We start from the raw sequence: 20,851 nt of genomic DNA, 5'->3' as shown, positions 1-20,851 counted from the left end.
TAATACGATCATGAATAAAATGCTAATTTCATTAATATGTGTTTTCTCAGTGGGTTTGACTCCAGGTCCTAGATCTACTTTGCCTCCCAGCAAGACAGTGAGTCCTACAGAAGGTGTGTTGGGCCTCTAAATTACCATCTCTGCAAATAGTAATTATACAGTCAAGAATTTAGATTACGGGCCTGTAAAATTAAGTGACCCAAATGTGAATGTAAAACCTTATTCTTGTGTAATCATATTGCTTCCCACTAGTTTCAACTGTTACTTCTACCTTTACCCCAGACACCACAGTGACACAAACTACCAGTAAGTAGATCCACCAATTTTAACTTAGTTTCAAATACAATATCTTTGTTCACATTCATTCACTAAAGCTCTGACCGGTTAACTAATAGATGTATTCATAGCTGCTTGTAATTTCAGTCCAGATTTTTAACCACTTTTAATCCATCTGATTTGTAGGTAACGTGTAGTGTACTTCTCTCTTTCTGCTTATTGAAAGACCTTAGATATTACATTAATTTACGTTTGTTCTTGTGTAATATGAGTAATCTCTTCTCATCATGTTTGACCTCCCCTTTGACCCCCAGCACGGCAGTGAATCCTTTATCAGGTCTCTTAGTCATCTTAATCTAGTTAGCAAATAGAAGTAAAATAAATAGAGTAGCTTATCTTCTCCATGTTGAGTTTTTTCCCATCACAAATTTGCCTCATTACAAAAAGAGGTTGATATTTGATTGATTAAAATCAACCCATTTAGATGTATTTTTGTATAATCAGATCCAATGATTTGCTTTGCATCAGGGTCGACTGTTTGCTGTACTTTTACCACTGACACCCCAGCGAGTCCAACTGAAAGTAAGTATAGCCAATAGATTTAATTTAGTTTGCTAAGTATTTTTGTCTATTAAAGCATAAACCAGTTTTGCAAATATAGTCAAATGTAAATTCAGTCAAAGGTTAAGGATGAATCAAACAATTAATTTGTCTCTTTATAGAAATATTTGCATAAATCTGTTATTAAACTGTCATTCTGTCTTGCATGTGCCCAGGAGGTCAAAGCTCCACAGAAAGTGATGTGGAATCAAACAGTCAAGAAAGCATTCTGGGTAAGTATCCTTTTCTAGCTGTCTTTTATCACACATATGAAAACAGAGCTGTGCACATTTTTTCAGAAGAACAATAATGTGGTCCAAGAGCTAATGACCTCTCCCGTTGTCATCATGTCACCAAATAGTGGGGCAATTATGGCAGGCAGCAGTGGCTTCTGGAGTGGGCATGCTCCTGGTAGGATTGACAGCTGTCAGTCTCTGCAGGAGGACCAGTGAGTACATTTGATTCTGCCTAACAAATCATTTGCAAATTTACCGTGCTGACATTAATGTAAGTGCCTTTGGCATGGGTTAATTTGTCAACTCATTTTGATCAAATTGTATAGCCTGTTTGGGATAGGGGGCAGTATTTTCACGGCCGGATGAAAAAAAAGTACCCGATTTAAACTGGTTACTACTCTTGCCCAGAAAGGAGAATATGCATATTATTAGTAGATTTGGATAGAAAACCCTCTGAAGTTTCTAAAACTGTTTAAATGGTGTCTGTGAGTATAACAGAACTCATATGGCAGGCAAAAACCTGAGAAGATTCCAAGCAGGAAGTGGCCTGTCTGTGAAATTGTAGTTCTTCTTTTGGTTCTCTATCGAAACTACAGTATCTGAGCTGTTACAAAGCACTTTCTAAGGCTTCCATTGGCTTTCTAAAGCCTTCAGAAAGCGGATTGAGGTGTCTCCTGTCACTGGGCAGAGTATGGTAGCACAGTTTGTCAGTGGTCTGCCTGGTGACAAAGAGATCATGCTGTTTTTTCTTTTCCTCTTTGAATGAATACACTATTGTCCGGTTGGAATATTATCGCTATTTTATGAGAAAAATACCATAAAATGTATTTTAAACAGCGTTTGACATGCTTCTAATTACGGAAAAGGAACATTTTGAATATTTTTGTCTCGAAATGCGCTCGCGCGTTACTCTTTGGATAGTGACCTGAACGCACGAACAAAACGGAGGTATTTGGACATAACTATGGATTATTTGGAACAAAAACAAAATTTGTTGTGGAAGTAGCAGTCCTGGGAGTGCATTCTGACGAAGATCAGCAAAGGTAATACAATTTTTCTAATAGTAATTCTGAGTTTAGTGAGCCCCGAACTTGGCGGGTGTCAAAGTAGCTAGCCGTGATGGCTGAGCTATGTACTCAGAATATTGCAAAATGTGCTTTCGCTGAAAAGCTATTTTAAAATCTGACATAGCGATTGCATAAAGGAGTTCTGTATCTATAATTCTTAAAATAATTGTTATGTATTTTGTCAACGTTTATGATGAGTAATTTAGTAAATTCACCGGAAGTTTTGGGTGGGAATGCATGTTCTGAACATCACATGCTAATGTAAAAAGCTGTTTTTGGATATAAATATGAACTTGATTGAACAAAACATGCATGTATTGTATAACATAATGTCCTAGGAGTGTCATCTGATGAAGATCATCAAAGGTTAGTGCTTCATTTAGCTGTGTTTTGGGTTTATGTGACATATATGCTTGCTTTGAAAATGGCTGTGTGATTATTTTTGGCTGTGTACTCTCCTAACATAATCTAATGTTTTGCTTTAACTGTAAAGCCTTTTTGAAATCGGATGATGTGGTTAGATTAACGAGAGTCTTGTCTTTAAAATGGTGTAAAATAGTCGTATGTTTGAAAAATTGAAATTATAACATTTTTGAGGTTTTTGTATTTTGCGCAACGCACTACCATTGGATATTGGCGAGGCGTTGGCGAGGCGTCTGTCCTCAACAGGATAGGTTAGACTATATTCAATATAATTCATTTAGCCTCATTTGTTTTTCAGAGAAAACCAATTCTCAGAGGTAAGAATTCCCTTGTGAATATGATGCAGATTGTATCAACCTTTAGTTCTGTTTTGTCCATGATGAGATGTTCTTACCACAACCTTCTTATACTTTTATGTTGTACAGACCTACAGCCAGACAGGATGATCACAGACAATGTATGTTCCAAAACTAAATACATCAAACATACACACACACGACTTACAGAACTATATACATGCATGTACAAACACTGTAATTCCATTTTTATTGTGTTTCTGTTCTAGATGAATTGGTGTCTATGGGAGCGGTGAGCAGAGGAATCATGGTGAGTATTCTACATTTACAGTGGTATCTGTACACATATACCACCTGACAGAGGAGGCTGGTGGGATGAGTTATAGGAGGACGGAATCATTGTAATGACTGGAATGGAATTAATGGGACGGAGTCAAACAAATCAAACACATTGAAACTACGTGTTTGACTCCATTCCATTCATTCATTTCAACGATTACAATGAGCCTGTCCTCCTATAACTCCTCTCACCAGCATCCTCTGCCCTCTGACTGTCTGATCTGAGGATCAAGACCTTAATGTTTCATTAGTAGTGCTTCAACATATGAATGTTCAATGTATCAAACCAACAGCTATATTTATTTACAGATTAATATGGTAATTTGTATTTATTACCAAATAAGATGTTTTTACCCAAAACAGTTTCTTAATACATTCATTATTGTTAAACCCTGTAAATGTGTTCCTAAGTAGGTACAGAGTTTAGTCGTACAAATAAATTTTTTAAATCAAATAACCTACATCTTGCATTGGACATGTGTAGACCTCAGAATGACACAAAACCGACAAACACTTCCTGTGATACAAAGGAGGGTGCAGTTCATGTCACGAGTTAGATTAGAATAGACAGACAGTTTGATAGACTGGAGGATAAAAAGTCTCTCTCTTCTCTCCCTCTCTCTCTACTACAGGTGGATTCAGGAGATGCTGGAATCGATTCTCAGATCACTTCTGTACTGTTCACGTTCACGCCCTCAGGTTTGTCCCTCAGATCTCGGGACCATCTGCAAGTGCACAGCTACTGTACATGCTTAAACTTTGGGCCTAACCTTATCAACCTTATCAAAACGCATATATGACACTTAAAACAGAAATGAATGTGTCAGAGCATCTGTGGAGCATGAGAATAGAGCTGTAGATCTGCAGGGTGGTTTGAGTCATGAGGAGAAGTGTGAAATGACATCAAGCCTTGTTACTTGCACTTCTTCTATTTGGATGTTACCAACGCAACAGAGCAAACTCGACTAAGTAACTCACATGCAATGTAGACATGTAATATACACACGATCCACCCTCAAACACACACTCATACATACATACACAACCTCTTAATCATGGAATTGTCTCTCTCTGTGATGTGCAGGTAACGTTGATGTGGATACACAGGCATTTGCAAATAAACATGTAAGTACAGCACAAATAATTGCATGGAGTATTCTTATATCGGTTGTACTATTCATTGTATTATATTGTTATATTATTATTATTATTTATAGCATTGTTTTCACAGACAGACGGACTCGAGGATACAAGTATCTCTCTTTCTCTCACTGTGATTTGACTTTCAGTTTAAGATTGGTCTTACATCCTCATAAAATACCCCTTATGAATTACATTAACTGTACTGTAGATTCGAAGCCCTAAAGTGAATCTGTTTCTTTCCTCTAGTCTGACACTTACCATGTATACAGCTCAATCCCCGACAGACCAGCAACCTCAGCCCAGCCGGATGGGTTGTACAGTCTTCTGCAGACACACTGAGACTACACCTCTGGCTTTCTGTAGCTATGTCTCACACAAATACATTCTATCTCACACGACATCCATTGTTTATCACACATCCAGTTACTGTAAATAAGTTGCTTAACAGGTAATATATCTACTGTATTACACATGGACAACTGGTTTCTGTTACATGTCTATCCATAATATCTGTTACTGTGTTAATATATATATTATTTTTTTTTAGGGGTCCAGGGGGCATAGTCCCCTTTGAGCATTTTTCTTATTTCTTTCCCCTAGTTAATGCTAAATCTACTGTATTTATGTATTTTACGTTGACTGTGTGATACCTCCTTCCATAGCGGTTGGATACAATTAATTTCCTGTTGGGCAAAACATAATCCAAAACACAACCAAAACAAACTGCAAATGCATCCAACAAGTTTGTTGAGTCACAAGCTTGATGTATTTATTGGGTGCAAAGAATCAAGGACCAAAATACAAAATGTTTGACTACCTTAATACACTATAAATGAGTTTGTCCAAATACTTGTGACTTTTTCAAATGTGGGGACTATATAGATAAAGTGCATTTATATCAAAACGGTAAAACATACAATGCCTTCAGAAAGTCTTCACACCCCTTGACGATTTCCACATTTTGTTGTGTTACAGCCTGAATTTAAAATGTATGAAATTGAGATTTTTTTTGTAACTGGCCTACACACAATACCCCATATCGGGGTGGCAGGTAATCCAGTGGTTAGACCGTTGGACTAGTAATCGAAAGGTTGCAAGATCGAATTCCCGAGCTGACAAGGTAAAAATCTGCCGTTCTGTCTCTGAACAAGGCAGTTAACCCACTGTTCCTAGGCCGTCATTGAAAATAAGAATTTGTTCTTAACTGACTTGCCTAGTTAAATAAACCCCTTAACCCCTTTGTTTTGGAAATCCAAAATAAGTTCAGAAGTAAAATTCTGCTTAACAAGTCGCATAATATGTTGCATGGACTCACTCTGTGTGCAATAATAGTGTTTAACATGATTTTTTAATGGCCTCATCTCTGTACCCCACACTTATAATTATCTGTAAAGTCCATCAGTCACGTAGTGAATTTCAAACATAGATTCAACCAAAAAAACAGGGAGGTTGTCTAATGCCTCACAAAGAAGGACACTTATTGTTTAAAAAAAGCAGACATTGAATATCCCTTTGAGTAAGGTGAAGTTATTAATGGATGGTTTATCAATATACCCAGTCACAACAAAGATACCGGCATCATTCCTAACTTAGTTGCCGAAGAGGAAGAAACCTGCTCAGAGTTTTCACCATGAGGCCAATGGTGACCTTAAAGCAGTTACAGAGTTTAATGACGCTCAGCAGCACCTTCTCCACGCTGCTCTTCGTCGTCCTTCTCGCCTTCCTGTGGAGGAACTGGGAGGTCATCTCGCAGTACCTGGATCCCCTCCTGATGTCCCCGAGTCGACCTACACGGGTGGGGCTCTCTTAATGAGTGACGAAGGGAGGTGATGGTGGGGCGGGGCTCCCTGAACAATGAGGGACAGAGGCAGGGACTGGTGTGTGGGGGGGGGACTAACTAACAAACCCGTACACTGCCTCTGATGCATGTGGTGGAGCCAGGCAAGTACAAAGGGTGGGCTTAGCGGAAAGGAGGAGGATGATGAGGTGCCAGGAGATCTGCACACTTACTTATCTCTCTCTCAGAACTGTGAAATTGTTTACCCGTGGAAGATGTTTTCTTTCTTTAGAATTGATTCAAGTGGTATTGAATTTGTTTCTTCTTATTATTGCAGTCATTAATGCAAATGCTTGAGGGCTTTCTCTTGTGGCAGGATTGGGAAGGTAAACAGCTGGCATGTTGATGATCCACATGGCTAGTGACTTCACCCTTTTTTTGATCTCCTTTTCTCTACGTCCAAAATCTCTCTTCCTTTTCTCTCTTTAACCCTAAAATCTCTCCTTTCTCCCTTTTCTTACTCCCAATATGTTCTCTTCCATGTTTGTCTTCCTCTGCCCCTCTTCTTAATCACCCCAGTCGTTGCCCATTTCACCAAATCGCTCTTCTTTCTGGGAGGATTGATGTGACTAGCTACAGTGCACTGTTGTGGACAAAATCTAATTCATCACTGGATCAAGCAAGTGATGGGTTCTTGACTTGTTTCTATTGGACGAGCTAAATGCGACGTTGGGCTTGATTGGATCAGAACTGAGTCGGAATATGCTCAGCTTGACGCCTTGCACTCTTGGCCTGGCCTGTTGGATCTGCCCCTGCTGAGACTATAAACTAATCTATAAACTGAATGAACATACTTGAAGAGCTGTGAAACTGCTCAGACTTTCAGTGCTTCCGTACTGTTTCTATTAGTGAAAATGAAATGTAAACTTTTTATTTTTTTAAACAAATAAACATGCGGTTTTAAAAATGAAGGATTGAGTCAACAAACCCAGTTTCTATTTCAACCTCGTGTTTTTGATGTGTTGCAAATGTTGCCTATATTGACAAGCTAGTCGAGCTCTAACAATGTCCTAAAAGATGGAAAGCAGGCGAGACCGTTCCAGCCAATGAGGGCAGATAAGTGTGACTGGGTCATAGATAGGCCTCATCTGTGACAGCTTCAATGGCGTTGTCTATACTCTCAAATTTAAAGTATTCAATTTTCTTTAATGGCAGATTTCTCCTGACTCGTAGGAATTCCCACCCAGTTGACTATGTTAAAATAGTGAAAGCCCTCCATTGCAATGTCTATGCTAAAATGGGTTATCCATAAGTATCACAACAGGCATAACTCCAATATGAAGTAGTTTTTTCAGTTGCAGAAATGCCACGAGTCCACAACCTAACAATTACAAAACTTGGATTCGATCAAATAACCCCCATGTAGCAAATTGGCAAATATTTGTTGATCAAATAAAACTCATTGACCTCCATATGAATTGCAGGGAATAAAGAACCAGGAGCACCAGCGGACAGCAATGCTCTGGTTTGGGTACCTTTGAATATCAAACTGAAGACCCAATTAGTTCTTCCTCTCCCTTGTGGACAAACTCAAGTGGTACAACATTTTTTATTGCACCATTGTGGGCACTGACCCATAACAGACTAGTTTTGAGTAATTTCCCATAGCTTCATAATTAACAGCGAAAAACCAGTATCAAGGCCGTCCCTCAGGAGACTCGTACCAAGATGTCATGTCCTGTGTGCCGAATTGTTCCAGACTCAGATTGGTCTCAACCATCTGCCCACTCACTGTACCAGATTATCCTAATGAATCGTGCCATGGTCATCAACCTATGATGGATGAACAACAAAGTCCTGACTGTATAGCAATACTCTGGTTTGGGTACCTTTGAATATTAAACTGAAGACCCCTGACGTTAGCCATCAATATTTTTCACTGTACTAGTGATACAATTAATCTGGCAGAAGAGGGTACTGATTTAAGCAGGTGTAAGAAATAATAACTTAACAGGTTTTTATATATATAAATATCTTGCATCAGTGAATCATTAAACATCTTAACAAACCCCTAGCCACCATCAACACTTATCTACAGGAAAAGTGGACATTTTACTGCAGCTAGGTCTACACTTAAATGACACAAAGAAGAACTACAAAAAACAGCTTTATTTAAAAACATACAAAGTGGATAAAAGGAGTGCAGTCATTCTGCTGCTGCCCTCTTGCCTCGTTTCACTGTGATTTTTAGCTTCAGGAGCAGCAGTGTCCCCTTCATCACCCTCTGCAGGCTTCTGGAAAGCTTTGGCCTTTGCACCCTTCTTGGCTGCCCCTTCACCCTTGGTAGTCTTCTGTGCTTTGGGTTGATCCTCAGCTGTCCCCTCTTCCCCATTGTCCTGTTCGACTTGGGCTTCTTAGCAGGGGGCACCTTGGAAGAGGATGCTTTTGCGGCCTTCCTGAGTTTTGCATCCTGAAAGATGAAAATGACAGGTTTGCAATACAATAACCCATTTAAATATTCCATTTAACCATGATAAAGCCCAAATAGGGAACAGTACCCATGACAAAAGTATATATATAAAAGAGTCCCTATACACCAAAACCACTTGAACAATGCCAATAGTCAGAACATTACTGAAACCACACTTGCCTCTGAAGGTTTCTCCTTCTGCTTTTTGGCTGTAGCTTTTTTTTCTCAGCTTCTAGAGACAAGAGTTAGTGATGTGTGTGTATGCATGCAATCATGGACACCATGAGAAGTGAGATACCCATACAAGTCATTGAATGAGCAATGTTAAATGTCCTCCATTGCAATGGGTGTAGCTCAATAACAACGATCCCATACAATTGGGCGGATTATAGGGTGATGTCTTAATCCTAGGAGTGATGAGCACAATTAATTCAGTGGATTCAGTTTACCGGCTTCCTTGTCCTTAGTCTTCTTGGCTCCAACCTTGGCAGCCTTCTCCACATTGGGATCAGTGTTCTCAGTGGCCTTTGGCTTGGGCTCCTTCACCCTACCCCTGACTTCAAGATGTCAAGGGAGAGTAAACACACATTGAGCTACATTATATTAAACAGCAAACCCATGTTCAATATGTTTGTCATATAATGTTGACTTATATAATAAACACAAAACGTTATATTCAGAACTGGTACCATAAAGTTTTGTTTCGTCGAACAACCACCTGATTGGTAGAAGACTAAAAGGCTACACTGCACACAAACTATGGGGTTTGGGACATAATCTATAATAATTTGGCTGCTCTATATTATTTAGACCAGCAGGTGCCACTAGTGTGCACTTGATCAAAGCCTTGAGAATTTAACCTATTTCAGACAATTAGCTGGAAAATCTCAACGCTCCAGGAAGCTTTGTTTCCCCATCACTAATCCTATACTTGTATTTGTTGCCAAAGCATAACTTGAAAAAACAAAACAAAAAAATACTTAAACTTGTAACACAAAACAGACAGTTTCGATAATGCTTGCCATTTCCTCATTCAACATTATATCATGTTGGCTCATTGGCTGAGCTGGCCAATCAGCAGTATACTTGATTTAATATTTTTTGTAACAGGTATATGCCCACACCATTCTGTTGTTGGGGTACGCCCAGGGCCGGAATAACAAAGGGGCTTCTCGGGCTGAAGCCCCTGGGCCCAGAAGGCTGAAAAAAAGTCACAAATATATACATACATTATACAGTACATATTAGATATGTAGTATATATTTTCACTGCAACAGCAAACCACAGGAGGATTCAGGATTCCACTCTCAATGAGTGTAGACAGCTTCCTGCTGCCACTCTGCTAATCATCAGATGGGGGGGAGGAGAGGTTTGGGTAAATGGGGGGCCCTGCCTTGATTGGGTAACTGAAAAAATGAATTGCAATATAACTAAATGTGACTAGTCAATTATGTGAGTCAGGGGCTGGGCCCAAGAGGCAAAAACATTTTTTTAACTTATTTTATAACCAACCAAGGGAACCTGTTCTAAATGTTCAAAATAAACCAGAGAACATATTTAGCCATAGAGGATCAATAGTTTCTCAAAAATAACTGGATTAAATGTTATCACAAGCGCATGCAGGTAACTGCCAATATAAAGAAAACGCCAACAAAGTGTCTTAAAAAGGGTGTTTGGCCTTAACCAGCTGCAAGAACAGCTTCAATGCTCCTTGGCATAAATTCTACAAATTGACCTAAACAGTGGCAGTAAAACACACCCCACACACACACTATAAACTTTGTCCCTCATTTACTCAATTTTTTCCTTGATTTCGGCAGTTTCTGGTTGCCTACTGTCGGGAAGGCTGCAATTTGGGCAGCATGATCAGCTTGTTGTGTTGTGGCCATAGACATAATACATCGATTTTTGGAACCTCTTACCCTGGCAATTTGAGTGGTAACTCATGGGTACACTAGCAATGGCTGCCAGTCCTGATTTGAATGGGAACTGCCATCCATATGTATATAGTTGGTTGCAGCTGTCTGTTTGCACATTTCAAAATAACAATCGCGGGAAAAAACATAGTTTGTAAAGCAAATGCCTACTGCTGAAAATAGAAGACTGTCTGTAGAACCAATATAATTCTCAACGCCCATTTTTTAGTGACCAGCAGCACTGTTTTTCAAAGTAGCTCATCTTGAGATAGGCTATTGCCAAGAGGAGCGCATTGGCCCTCACCGTGAGTAGTAGCCTATGGCTTCATCATTACGTGAGTCAGTGTGCCGCTAGAAATTGTATGTAATTGCCCAATGTAGTAATATATAAATAAAAAACACAATTCAAACAGGAAAGCTGCTTTAACATACTCAATTAGAATTGTTGGGAAGGAAAACCATTTCACTCATGTTGTAAATTATAGGTCATATTTCATAGAAATCTGGAAACACTGGGCATTTACTTTAAGAAGATTTAGACATGCATGGGTCACTTACCCGAAACCTCCCCTGTGCGCCGTTTGCTATCGAGTTGGTGTCCTCACCAATACCCCGCCCTCGGTTCCTTTTTTCAGGGTCTTGCGTGTCATGTACTTCAACCTCATCAGGTCCACAGATGGATATTTCTCTGTTAAGTAGCCGCTAATGGCCTGCGATGAGACCATTCGAGAGTCCAACTCCTTCAGCGCTTCTTTAACCATCACCATCGTAGGTGGATGAAGAGGAGTTTTCCGTGCCACAGCAGGTGCTTTGTTGGATTCTAACAATGAAATAGACAAATGTATCAACCGTAATCTAACCAAATAGCCGTTACTTCTTCGGCGGCTGCTGCTTTTTTTTAGGAGGCATGATCAAACGGTTAATTTCAAAGGTAGGCTATATAAAAACGTTAGTTTAAAAACAGCAACTGCATTCTCAGCCTACACACGTTCAATGTTATGCACTTCAAGCAAAGCACGCGGTTTATCTGAACGGGCGCTGACATTTAGGTACCAGTCAGAGCATTCAAGGTGAACTGATCAGTCCGAGTAGTGTGAACTCGCATCTTCTTCTCTCCTCCGTTCCTTCCTTTCCTTCCTTTCCTTTCCTTTACTGCGCTTATCAGTTTGCCTTCACTGCTCTGGCATATTATTAAACATGACTCACCAAACATAAATGAAATATGAAAACCCTTCTACATTTTAGAGATCATCAAACTCTCAACTACAAATGCAGGGTTTTTGTAGTTAAACTTTGTGCAGCTGTAAAAAAGGTAAAACAAAAAGTCGAAGATAAATCTTTTTCTCAGACAGACAAGTTAGTTTGTTGGTTTTAAAAATCGAATTGCCGGCAATAATGATACAAAATAAAATCTGTTAAAGACAGTTAGCTTTAGATCATAAAAATAATGACCGATAAATGATTCTGAATGTTCAGCCTCCTTGTCCTCTGCAACATGACATTAGCCCACAGTTGTCATATGAGACATGTGGTTTTCCTGTGAACAAGCTCCACATCTGCTTTTCTATTGAAACATTTATTCTTTGTCCCAGTCACTGCCACCATCTTCTGTGAAGTCAGACTAACAGTATGTATGTAGCTGTCTAAATAATGACCTTGTTCATCCCTGATATGGCTGGTCATCTGTTTTTGCTCATCCTCCTTTTCGGTGAGTTATTTTTCCGTTCCAAGTTCCATCATCTGTTTGTGCTACAGGATATTCCATTCTTCTTTCCCCTCTTTTAGTCTTTTACTTTAGGAACTCTTAATATTTCAACATGTTATGGTTATAATAAGTCTGTCTTATTCCATTGATCATCCTATTAATTTATATTTCTCTGTCATTATTTTACATTTTGTTCAGATAAGAATGACCACTGCTTGATAACATGGCTGTGAATGCATTCCAGGCTATTCTGCTTCGCCAGCTTGTGTAAAGTGTTCCCATCTCATGTTTTCTTATTTTTCATAATGGCTAAAAGAGCATGATAATGACCCATTTTGTTATGTCTAGATACCTTCCAGTACATCAAAGCCAAAGGTCAGTATCATTATTATGAATTTAAAGCTGCATTATGGAACATTTTAGGATACCAGACAAAACAACGGGTTACCAAAATATTGAAATAGTGATTGAAATATTTTCAATAAAAACGTTATTTTGATGAATTCATCGGAGTCAACATGGGTCAGCATCCCCATGGAATGCTTTCGATACATTGTAAAATCCATGCCCCGACTGTTTGGTATACTCCGTGTAGTCCCGACACAAATCTAGGGTTTGTACCCAAGCCAGCTGGTGGATCATTCTAAATGTTCCGTTGTGACAGCTGGAGATGATCGGATTTCAATATTGAAACAATGTTGCAAATGTCGGAGACAGACAGCAAGGTTAATACAAATCTCCGCTGTTGAAAACCAAATGCTAGTCTAAAGTAAATGGGATATAATATCTAAATTCTTTTTACAGTGGAGATCAAGTTTATAAATTGCCTGGCTGGGCTGATGAGATAGTGGATTGAGCAGTCAAATGGAATAGTGAATAGACTTTTTTTTGTGTTTGCAAACGTTGTGCGCATCGCTCTCGTGCGGCAACGTTTACAAACACAAAAAATAGTTTACTCAGAACAATAATACGTCTTTAATGAAAGATGTGTCCTTAATCTTTTGTTTAAATGTTGGCAACCGTTTTACAAAAGCAAAATGCCCATCGAAGCCGAGGATTATTGTGTGATAACTCCCTCCTAAGGGCTGTTCCTGCCACAGGTTCTCATTGTTTATTGTTAAATAGACAACAGTGTCTTAATTGTTTTTCTCTTTCAAGCTCATATAATATTAAGTGGTACATTATCTGTATGAGTAGTTAAACATTGAAAATGAATTTATAATTAAATTAAAAAATACACTCCATCATCCCTCTGTCACAGATCTTCCTCAGCCCAGTCTGACAGTGATTCCTGCAGTCATCAAAGAGAGAGACTCAGTTCAGCTGAACTGTCAGACTCCTCCATCTGTCTCTGAGTGTTACTTCAAAATGGAAGGGCAAGTGGAATTCACCCTACCATCACCCTGTCAACAGACACTCACAGGAACACTACTGGTGAGGTGGACAGGTCAGAGTTCACCAGCTGAGGTCAAAATACAATGTCAGTACAGTGCTACAGGTTCACAGTTTAGATCCATGTTCAGTGAGCCTTCAACAGTCACAATTCAGGGTAAGAAGACTATTTGAATGGTTGTAAACAATGTACTGTTGTGCCATCATTACCATGTTCCTCTTGTGATATGTTATCATACTGTGTGTTGTTATAAACTATTACATGAAGCAATCAAGCAATATATCATATCTCCTTCATTTCCAATACTGTCGCTGCATAAAGTAATTGACTCAAGAACCTTAAGTGTGAAATAACTAGGAGCGATTAGGCTATCAGTAAATTTCTCAAAAACCGCTAAATGCTAAATTCCCCTTTTCTCACAGACCTTCCTCAGCTGACAGTGAGTTCTACAGTCATCAGAGAGAGAGAATCAGTTCAGCTGAGTTGTGAGACTCCTCCATCTCTCCATGTGTCTCACTGTTACTTCTACATAGAGGGGAGGAAGAATCTTCCAGACTCATCGTGCAAGCAGACAATAACAGGAACTGAGCTGCTGAAGAGGGCAGATCAAACATTTCCAGCTTTGGTCAAAGTGAATTGTTACTATGCTGTAGGGAAGTCTCACACATCTCCTTTAAGTAACCCTGTCTCAGTCACTGTTCGGGGTAAGTAGGGGGTTTAAACAATGATACACTTCACTGTTATACCATATTAATTATGCTCGTTCTGAAAATGAGATCTTCTGTCGTATTTCCTAAACGTCTTCATTTCACATAATGATAGGGTTCACTGTACTTTGTACAAACATAAATGCTGACATAGTTGAACATTTGATTAAAGGAGTATCCATACTATTAGTATGTATGGATTACCTGTAATGTTTTTTAAATGCAACTTTGAAAGAGACACTATTCTCCTGATCTCACAGACCCACCTCCTCCCAGGTTGACAGTGAGTCCTGAAGTCATCAGGGATACAGACACAGTTCAGCTGAGATGTCACACTTCTCAATCTACCTCTGTGTCTCAGTGTTACTTCTACATAGAGGAAAGACAACATCTCCAACAAACCACATCCTGTCAACAGTCACTCACAGGGACCAAGCTGCTTGAATGGGCAGGTCAACGTAGAACCACCAAGGTCAACATGAGATGTATCTACTATGCTGTAGAGATGTCTATCTACTCTCCTTACAGTGACCCTGTCTCAGTCACTCTCCTGGGTAAACGGGGTAGTTTATGTATTATTATACCCTGTGTTTTTCTATTCTGGTCCAAGATTAACACACCAGATTATTGTATATTATTTATATAATATACATTTTAAATACTGACTGAAGCAATAAGAGATGAAGTTATGCACTTTTGGATTTTGAGGGATTTTTTCATGCAATGTATTTTAGCAAACTGTTAAAAGTGGTTTACTTCTTTATTCTGATATTACAGACCTCCCTCCTCCCAGGCTGACAGTGAGTTCTACAGTCATCAGAGAGAGAGACTCAGTTCAGCTGAGCTGTCAGACTCCTCCATCTGTCTCTGTGTCTCAGTGTTACTTCTACACAGAGGGGAGAGATCCTAAACCCTCACCCTGTACGAGGTCACTCACAGGGGCTGAGCTGCTCTTGTGGGCAGGTGAACGTTTATCTGCTGAGATCAAACTGAGATGTTTTTACACAGTAGAGGCTCACTATCCATCGACGCACAGTCATCCTGCTCCTATCACTATTCTTGGTAAAATAGTATTATTATTATGAATACACTGATCTGATTGGCTCACTGTAATCAGATTGGAATACGTAATGTCATGCTAACATACAAACTATTTATTTCTTACTCTTTTAGTTATCTAGTACAGAAAGAGGTTTGTTTTCTCATGAACCTACAGTATGGACAGTTATTGATGTGTTCTCCTCACAGGTGAACTTCAGAAACCAGACATTAGTGTCAATGACGAATCTTCTCATGACATCACCATTATTTGTGTACTTCCTGAGTCTGTCAGTGATGGTCATAGCTGTAACCTGTACACTGGAGACCAGACTCAGGCCTACAAAGAGGCTTGGGTCAGGAGATTTAACACAGCATTATCCAAACTATTCTGTACCTTCACTGTTACTAAGAATGATCTGTTCAGGCATCTGCAGTTGGAGAGAGATGTGAGCTGTGACTATAGAGTGAACACAGGATCACCCTCTCTGTCTCCCCGCAGTGATAAATACATTATTATAGGTAAGATACTTCCATAAAACTACAGAAATATGTATTGTATGTACATTTTTTAAGTGCAGACTTATAAGTATGGGCAAAAACTGTCTTTTCAACAAAAAATAGTTTTCCTTCTGATGACATTAAATCAATGTGGAAAATGTATTGGATTTGCTGAAATAATTTGGGGAATGTTTGTCTTTTTTTCACCCAACTTGAACCTCAATCCAATGACATGGCTGAAATGTTGTTGATTTCTCTTTGAATTCACATTAGCTGTCAACTCAATCAAATGTAAATCAAAACTAGGTGTGGAACTGACGTCTGTGCCCATTGGACAAATGCTTAATTTATTGCTAACTTATTTTGAACAAATCAATTAATTTGAATTAATGTTTTTAAATCACAGTCCAAGTTAATTCAAAATAGTTAAACAAATCACAAGTCCATGTCATGTTTATGACCATCATGATTTGAACTTGCATTGTGAAAGACTGTAGGCTCTACAGTATATTTTTATATGCAGAATAGTGTGCCTTGTACTTCATTAAGTCGTTGTCCTCTCCCAACAGGTCAGAAACCAAATATTACAGTCAGTCTGAAAGAGAACTTCATCATCACCTGTTTAATTCCTGGCTCTGTCAGTAATGACACCACCTGTAACCTGTATGTTGGAGAGCAGAGTAAGCGTATTTTTAGAGCACACATCAGGAAGAAGAAACACACAGATTCCAATTGCTGCTTCTGTCAATTCTCTGTGGTTGAGAGTGATCTGATCGGACGTCTTCAGACAGTGAAACGTAAGGAGGTGAGCTGTGACTACAGAGTGAGCTCAGGACCAAACTCTCTCTCTCCACGCAGTGATGGGTACAGCTTTACAGGTGAGTCATTATCTATACATTAAGAATCTATCAGGGCTGCAGGTCTTCATGATCTGACTACCCTTTGATTTGTTTAATATGACTATATTAATTCTGACCCTCCCTCCCCCAATAACTCAATCACTCACTTTTGCTCGCTTCTTGGAGCATAGCACTTTGACATATGGATCTCCACACTGCCTTATTCTGGGCCAGATCCCAGGTTGATCTGGTATTGAGTCCCAGGTTGTGTAGTTTAAATTCTTTGTTGAACTGGTTCAGTGTTTAGATCGTATCTATGTGCTGTTATACTTCTGCTGTTAGATAACATGGTGACTTCATTCTAGGAAGCTGTCAACAACAATCAGCACCTTATCTGTCCTGAAAGACTTTATCACCTTATGAATTGGTCTTATCATCTCTATAATGAGGAGAAATATAATCTACCAGGACTAGAAGCAATCTGTCCGTAGTGATTTTTATAGTCTTACTTTGCCCACTTTGAAAAGACAAGTCATAAAGGAATTTAAAAAGGCCAACAACAACATGATAATCATTAATACGATCTTTAATAAAATGCTAATTTCATTAATATGTGTTATCTCAGTGGGTTTGACTCCAGGTCCTAGATCTACTTTGCCTCCCAGCACAACAGTGAGTCCTACAGAAGGTGTGTTGGGCCACTAAATTTCCATCTCTGCAAATAGTAATTATACAGTCGAGAGTTTAGATTACGGGCCTGTAAAATTAAGAGACGAACATTATGTAATACCTTATTCTTGTGTAATCATATTGCTTTCCACTAGTTTCAACTGTTACTTCTACTTTGACCCCAGACACCACAGTGACAGCAACTTCCAGTAAGTAGATCCACTAATTTTAACCTACATGTATATTTTTGTTCACATTAATTCACTAAAGCTCCATCCAACTTATGAATTGACCCATTCATTGCTGCTTGTAATTTCAGTCCAGATTTGTGTAATTTTAGTCCATCTGATTTGTAAGTAATGTGTAGTGTACTTCTCTCTTTCTGCTTATTGAATGACCTTAGATATGAAATTAATTTACATTTGTTCTTGTGTAATCTCTTCTCACCAGGTTTGACCTCTCCTTTGACCCCCAGCACGGCAGTGAACCCTACATCAGGTGTGTTAGTCATCTTTCTCTAGTTAGCATATAGGACCTAAACAAATAGACTAGATTTATTTTACCCAGGTTTTTCCTCTTAATTTCCCCTGATTAAAAAAAGAGGTTTATATCTCGTTAATTAAATCAACCCATTTAAATACCTTCATTTTTGTATAATCAGATCCAATGACTTTGCTTTGCACCAGGTTCGACTACTAGTTCTACTTTGACAACTGACACCCCAAAGTGGCCACATGATTTTAGTTTAGTGGCGTAATAAGTTGTGTTGTGTGTTAACTGTTATTAAACAGTCTCTCTCTTGCGTGTGCCCAGGAGGTCAAAGCTCCACAGAAAGCGTTCTGGTTAAGCATCCATCTCTAGCTGACTGTCTTTTCTCAGACAAATGAGACATTTCCAGGAAGGAAGTGGAGTTTCCAATAAAAAAGATTCTATATTATTCTCAGAAGATAAAACGTCGTCCCCCAACTCCCTTACCATGTAGGTCCATTGCTTGTTCAAGAGGTGTTGATATCTGATAGAGTTTTGGTTAATACATCCCATGCCTCAATAGTATTTGCCAGAGCTTTGTTTATCATGGCCACTGATCGCGCTATACGAACAATATCTTGAAAATGTGCTAACTATTTTTGAGGCAAGAGGATTGTAGGGGTAATCCACTAAGGATAAACTTTTTTACTGCTGTTAACGCCGCATAAATGATTATTTTCTGAACCAGTTGTAGTACATATGAAGAGTTTGAGAGTTCAACAAAAATAAAGGTGGATCATCACAGGGAAACACATTTTTGCAAGGAAATCTGAGATATGTGACCAGAACTGGGACACACAGGACATTCCAAAAACATTAGTGTTACAACAGCATTCATATGACATCTATCACATATTGTAGTAGGAGTCAGCTTCATCTTAAAACTTTTAAATGGGGTTGCATAACTTCTATGTCTAAGCTTATAATGTATAGTCTGGTGTGCTGGGTTTTTAGAGGTAACAAATACATTTTCCCAAATGGTATAGCAGTTCAGGTCGTGCCCCAATCCCTGCATTTCACGGTTCCATACTAGAGTGACACCCAATGTAGAGCAACCCCTATTACTAGCCTGTTCAACCTCTCTTTCGTGTCGTCTGAGATTCCCAAAGATTGGAAAGCAGCTGCGGTCATCCCCCTCTTCAAAGGGGGGACACTCTTGACCCAAACTTCTACAGACCTCTATCTATCCTACCCTGCCTCTCTAAAGTCTTCGAAAGCCAAGTCAACAAACAGATTACTGACCATTTCGAATCTCACCGCACCTTCTCCGCTATGCAATCTGGTTTCAGAGCTGGTCATGGGTGCACCTCATCCACGCTCAAGGTCCTAAACGATATCTTAACCGCCATCGATAAGAAACAATACTGTGCAGCCGTATTCATTGACCTGGACAAGGCTTTCGACTCTGTCAATCACCACATCCTCATCAGCAGACTCAACAGCCTTTGTTTCTCAAATGATTGCCTCGCCTGGTTCACCAACTACTTCTCTGATAGAGTTCCGTGTGTCAAATCGGAGGGCCTGTTGTCCGGGCCTCTGGCAGTCTCTATGGGGGTGCCACAGGGTTCAATTCTTGGGCCGACTCTCTGTATACATCAATGATGTTGCTCTTGCTGCTGGTGAGTCTCTGATCCACCTCTACGCAGATGACACGATTCTGTATACTTCTGGCCCTTCTTTGGACACTGTGTTAACTACCCTCCAGACGAGCTTCAATGCCATACAACTCTCCTTCCGTGGCCTCCGACTGCTCTTAAATACAAGTAAATCGCTGCCTGCACCTGCCCGTCCGTCCAGCATCATTACTCTGGACGGTTCTGACCTAGAATATGTGGACAACTACAAATACCTAGGTGTCTGGTTGGACTGTAAACTCTCCTTCCAGACTCACATCAAACATCTCCAATCCAAAATTAAATCTAGAATTGGCTTCCTATTTTGCAACAAAGCATCTTTCACTCATGCTGCCAAACATACCCTCGTAAAACGGACCATCCTACCAATCCTCGACTTCGGCGATGTCATTTACAAAATAGCCTCCAATACCGTACTCAATAAATTGGATGCAGTCTATCACAGTGCCATCTGTTTTGTCACCAAAGTCCCATATACTACCCACCACTGCGACCTGTACGCTGTCGTTGGCTGGCCCTCGCTTCATACTCGTCACAAACCCACTGGCTCCAGGTCATCTACAAGACCCTGCTAGGTAAAGTTCCCCCTTATCTCAGCTCGCTGGTCACCATAGCAGCACCCACCTGTAGCACGCGCTCCAGCAGGTATATCTCTCTGGTCACCCCCAAAGCCAATTCCTCCTAAACTGGAAACTAAAACTGGAAACACTTATCTCCCTCACTAGCTTTAAGCACCAGCTGTCAGAGCAGATTACTGCAGCTGTACATTGCCCATCTATAATTTTGCCCAAACAACTACCTCTTCCCCTACTGTATTTATTTATTTATTTATTTAGCTTCTTTGCACCCCATTATTTCTATTTCTACTTTGCACTTTCTTCCACTGCAAATCTACCATTCCAGTGTTTTACTTGCTATATTGTATTTACTTTGCCACCATGGCCTTTTTTGCCTATACCTCCCTTATCTCACCTCATTTGCTCACTTTGTATATAGACTTATTTTTCTACTTTAATATTGACTGTATATTTGTTCAACTCCATGTGTAACTCTGTGTTGTTGTATGTGTCAAACTGCTTGCTTTATCTTGGCCAGGTCGCAGTTGTAAATGAGAACTTGTTCTCAACTTGCCTACCTGGTTAAATAAAGATGAAATAAAAATAAAATTTAACAGACAGCAGGCAATCATAAGTGGCAGAGACCATTCTACAAATTAATGAAGGGAATATCCATGTAAGCATTATGTGGGATGTTAACGGGGCATCCCATGGTACACCATAAGCTTTTAAGGGTC

The 20,851-nt window shown here is 39.5% G+C and overlaps 2 protein-coding genes and 1 long non-coding RNA gene across 3 annotated transcripts; 2 read left to right on the top strand and 1 right to left on the bottom strand.

The window, feature by feature from the left end:
• Positions 1 to 53: 53 nt before the first annotated feature.
• Positions 54 to 7,128, top strand: LOC106584726 (uncharacterized). Its single transcript, XM_045711994.2, has 11 exons — positions 54 to 113; positions 253 to 306; positions 805 to 858; positions 1,053 to 1,109; positions 1,238 to 1,324; positions 2,901 to 2,919; positions 3,028 to 3,059; positions 3,168 to 3,208; positions 3,870 to 3,936; positions 4,322 to 4,362; positions 4,627 to 7,128. The coding sequence occupies exons 5-11, from the start codon at positions 1,279 to 1,281 to the stop codon at positions 4,717 to 4,719; spliced, it is 339 nt and encodes a 112-aa protein (XP_045567950.2). The 5' UTR covers positions 54 to 113; positions 253 to 306; positions 805 to 858; positions 1,053 to 1,109; positions 1,238 to 1,278; the 3' UTR covers positions 4,720 to 7,128.
• A 1,678-nt stretch (positions 7,129 to 8,806) lies between these two features.
• On the bottom strand, positions 8,807 to 11,991 carry LOC145859524 (uncharacterized). Its single transcript, XR_014379726.1, has 3 exons — positions 11,102 to 11,991; positions 9,077 to 9,184; positions 8,807 to 8,859 (listed from the first exon to the last, which is right to left on the bottom strand). It is a non-coding gene; the product is annotated as an uncharacterized LOC145859524 (long non-coding RNA).
• Positions 11,992 to 12,419: 428 nt separating this feature from the next.
• Positions 12,420 to 20,847, top strand: LOC123725650 (uncharacterized). The gene is made up of 10 exons (XM_082959105.1): positions 12,420 to 12,623; positions 13,510 to 13,797; positions 14,064 to 14,345; positions 14,609 to 14,902; positions 15,126 to 15,410; positions 15,597 to 15,908; positions 16,457 to 16,765; positions 17,352 to 17,414; positions 17,551 to 17,604; positions 17,846 to 20,847. The coding sequence occupies exons 2-10, from the start codon at positions 13,617 to 13,619 to the stop codon at positions 17,914 to 17,916; spliced, it is 1,851 nt and encodes a 616-aa protein (XP_082815231.1). The 5' UTR covers positions 12,420 to 12,623; positions 13,510 to 13,616; the 3' UTR covers positions 17,917 to 20,847.
• Positions 20,848 to 20,851: the final 4 nt, after the last annotated feature.

This window comes from Salmo salar, chromosome 12 (genome assembly GCF_965601325.2).
Source record: "Salmo salar chromosome 12, fSalSal1, whole genome shotgun sequence".
In the NCBI taxonomy this organism is placed as follows: Eukaryota; Metazoa; Chordata; class Actinopteri; order Salmoniformes; family Salmonidae; genus Salmo; species Salmo salar.
Note: the sequence above shows the minus strand (reverse complement) of the source record. Positions and strands in the feature narration are given on the sequence as shown.

Bases quoted from the DNA above. Each gene is read 5' to 3' on its own strand.
- LOC106584726 (XM_045711994.2), top strand. From the start codon at position 1,279: ATGCTCCTGGTAGGATTGACAGCTGTCAGTCTCTGCAGGAGGACCA. The intron at 3,209-3,869 runs GTGAGTATTCTA...TCTCTACTACAG, and splicing joins CGGTGAGCAGAGGAATCATG to GTGGATTCAGGAGATGCTGG. The intron at 3,937-4,321 runs GTTTGTCCCTCA...TGTGATGTGCAG, and splicing joins GTTCACGTTCACGCCCTCAG to GTAACGTTGATGTGGATACA.
- LOC123725650 (XM_082959105.1), top strand. From the start codon at position 13,617: ATGGAAGGGCAAGTGGAATTCACCCTACCATCACCCTGTCAACAGACA. The intron at 15,411-15,596 runs GTAAAATAGTAT...TTCTCCTCACAG, and splicing joins TGCTCCTATCACTATTCTTG to GTGAACTTCAGAAACCAGAC. The intron at 16,766-17,351 runs GTGAGTCATTAT...GTGTTATCTCAG, and splicing joins TGATGGGTACAGCTTTACAG to TGGGTTTGACTCCAGGTCCT.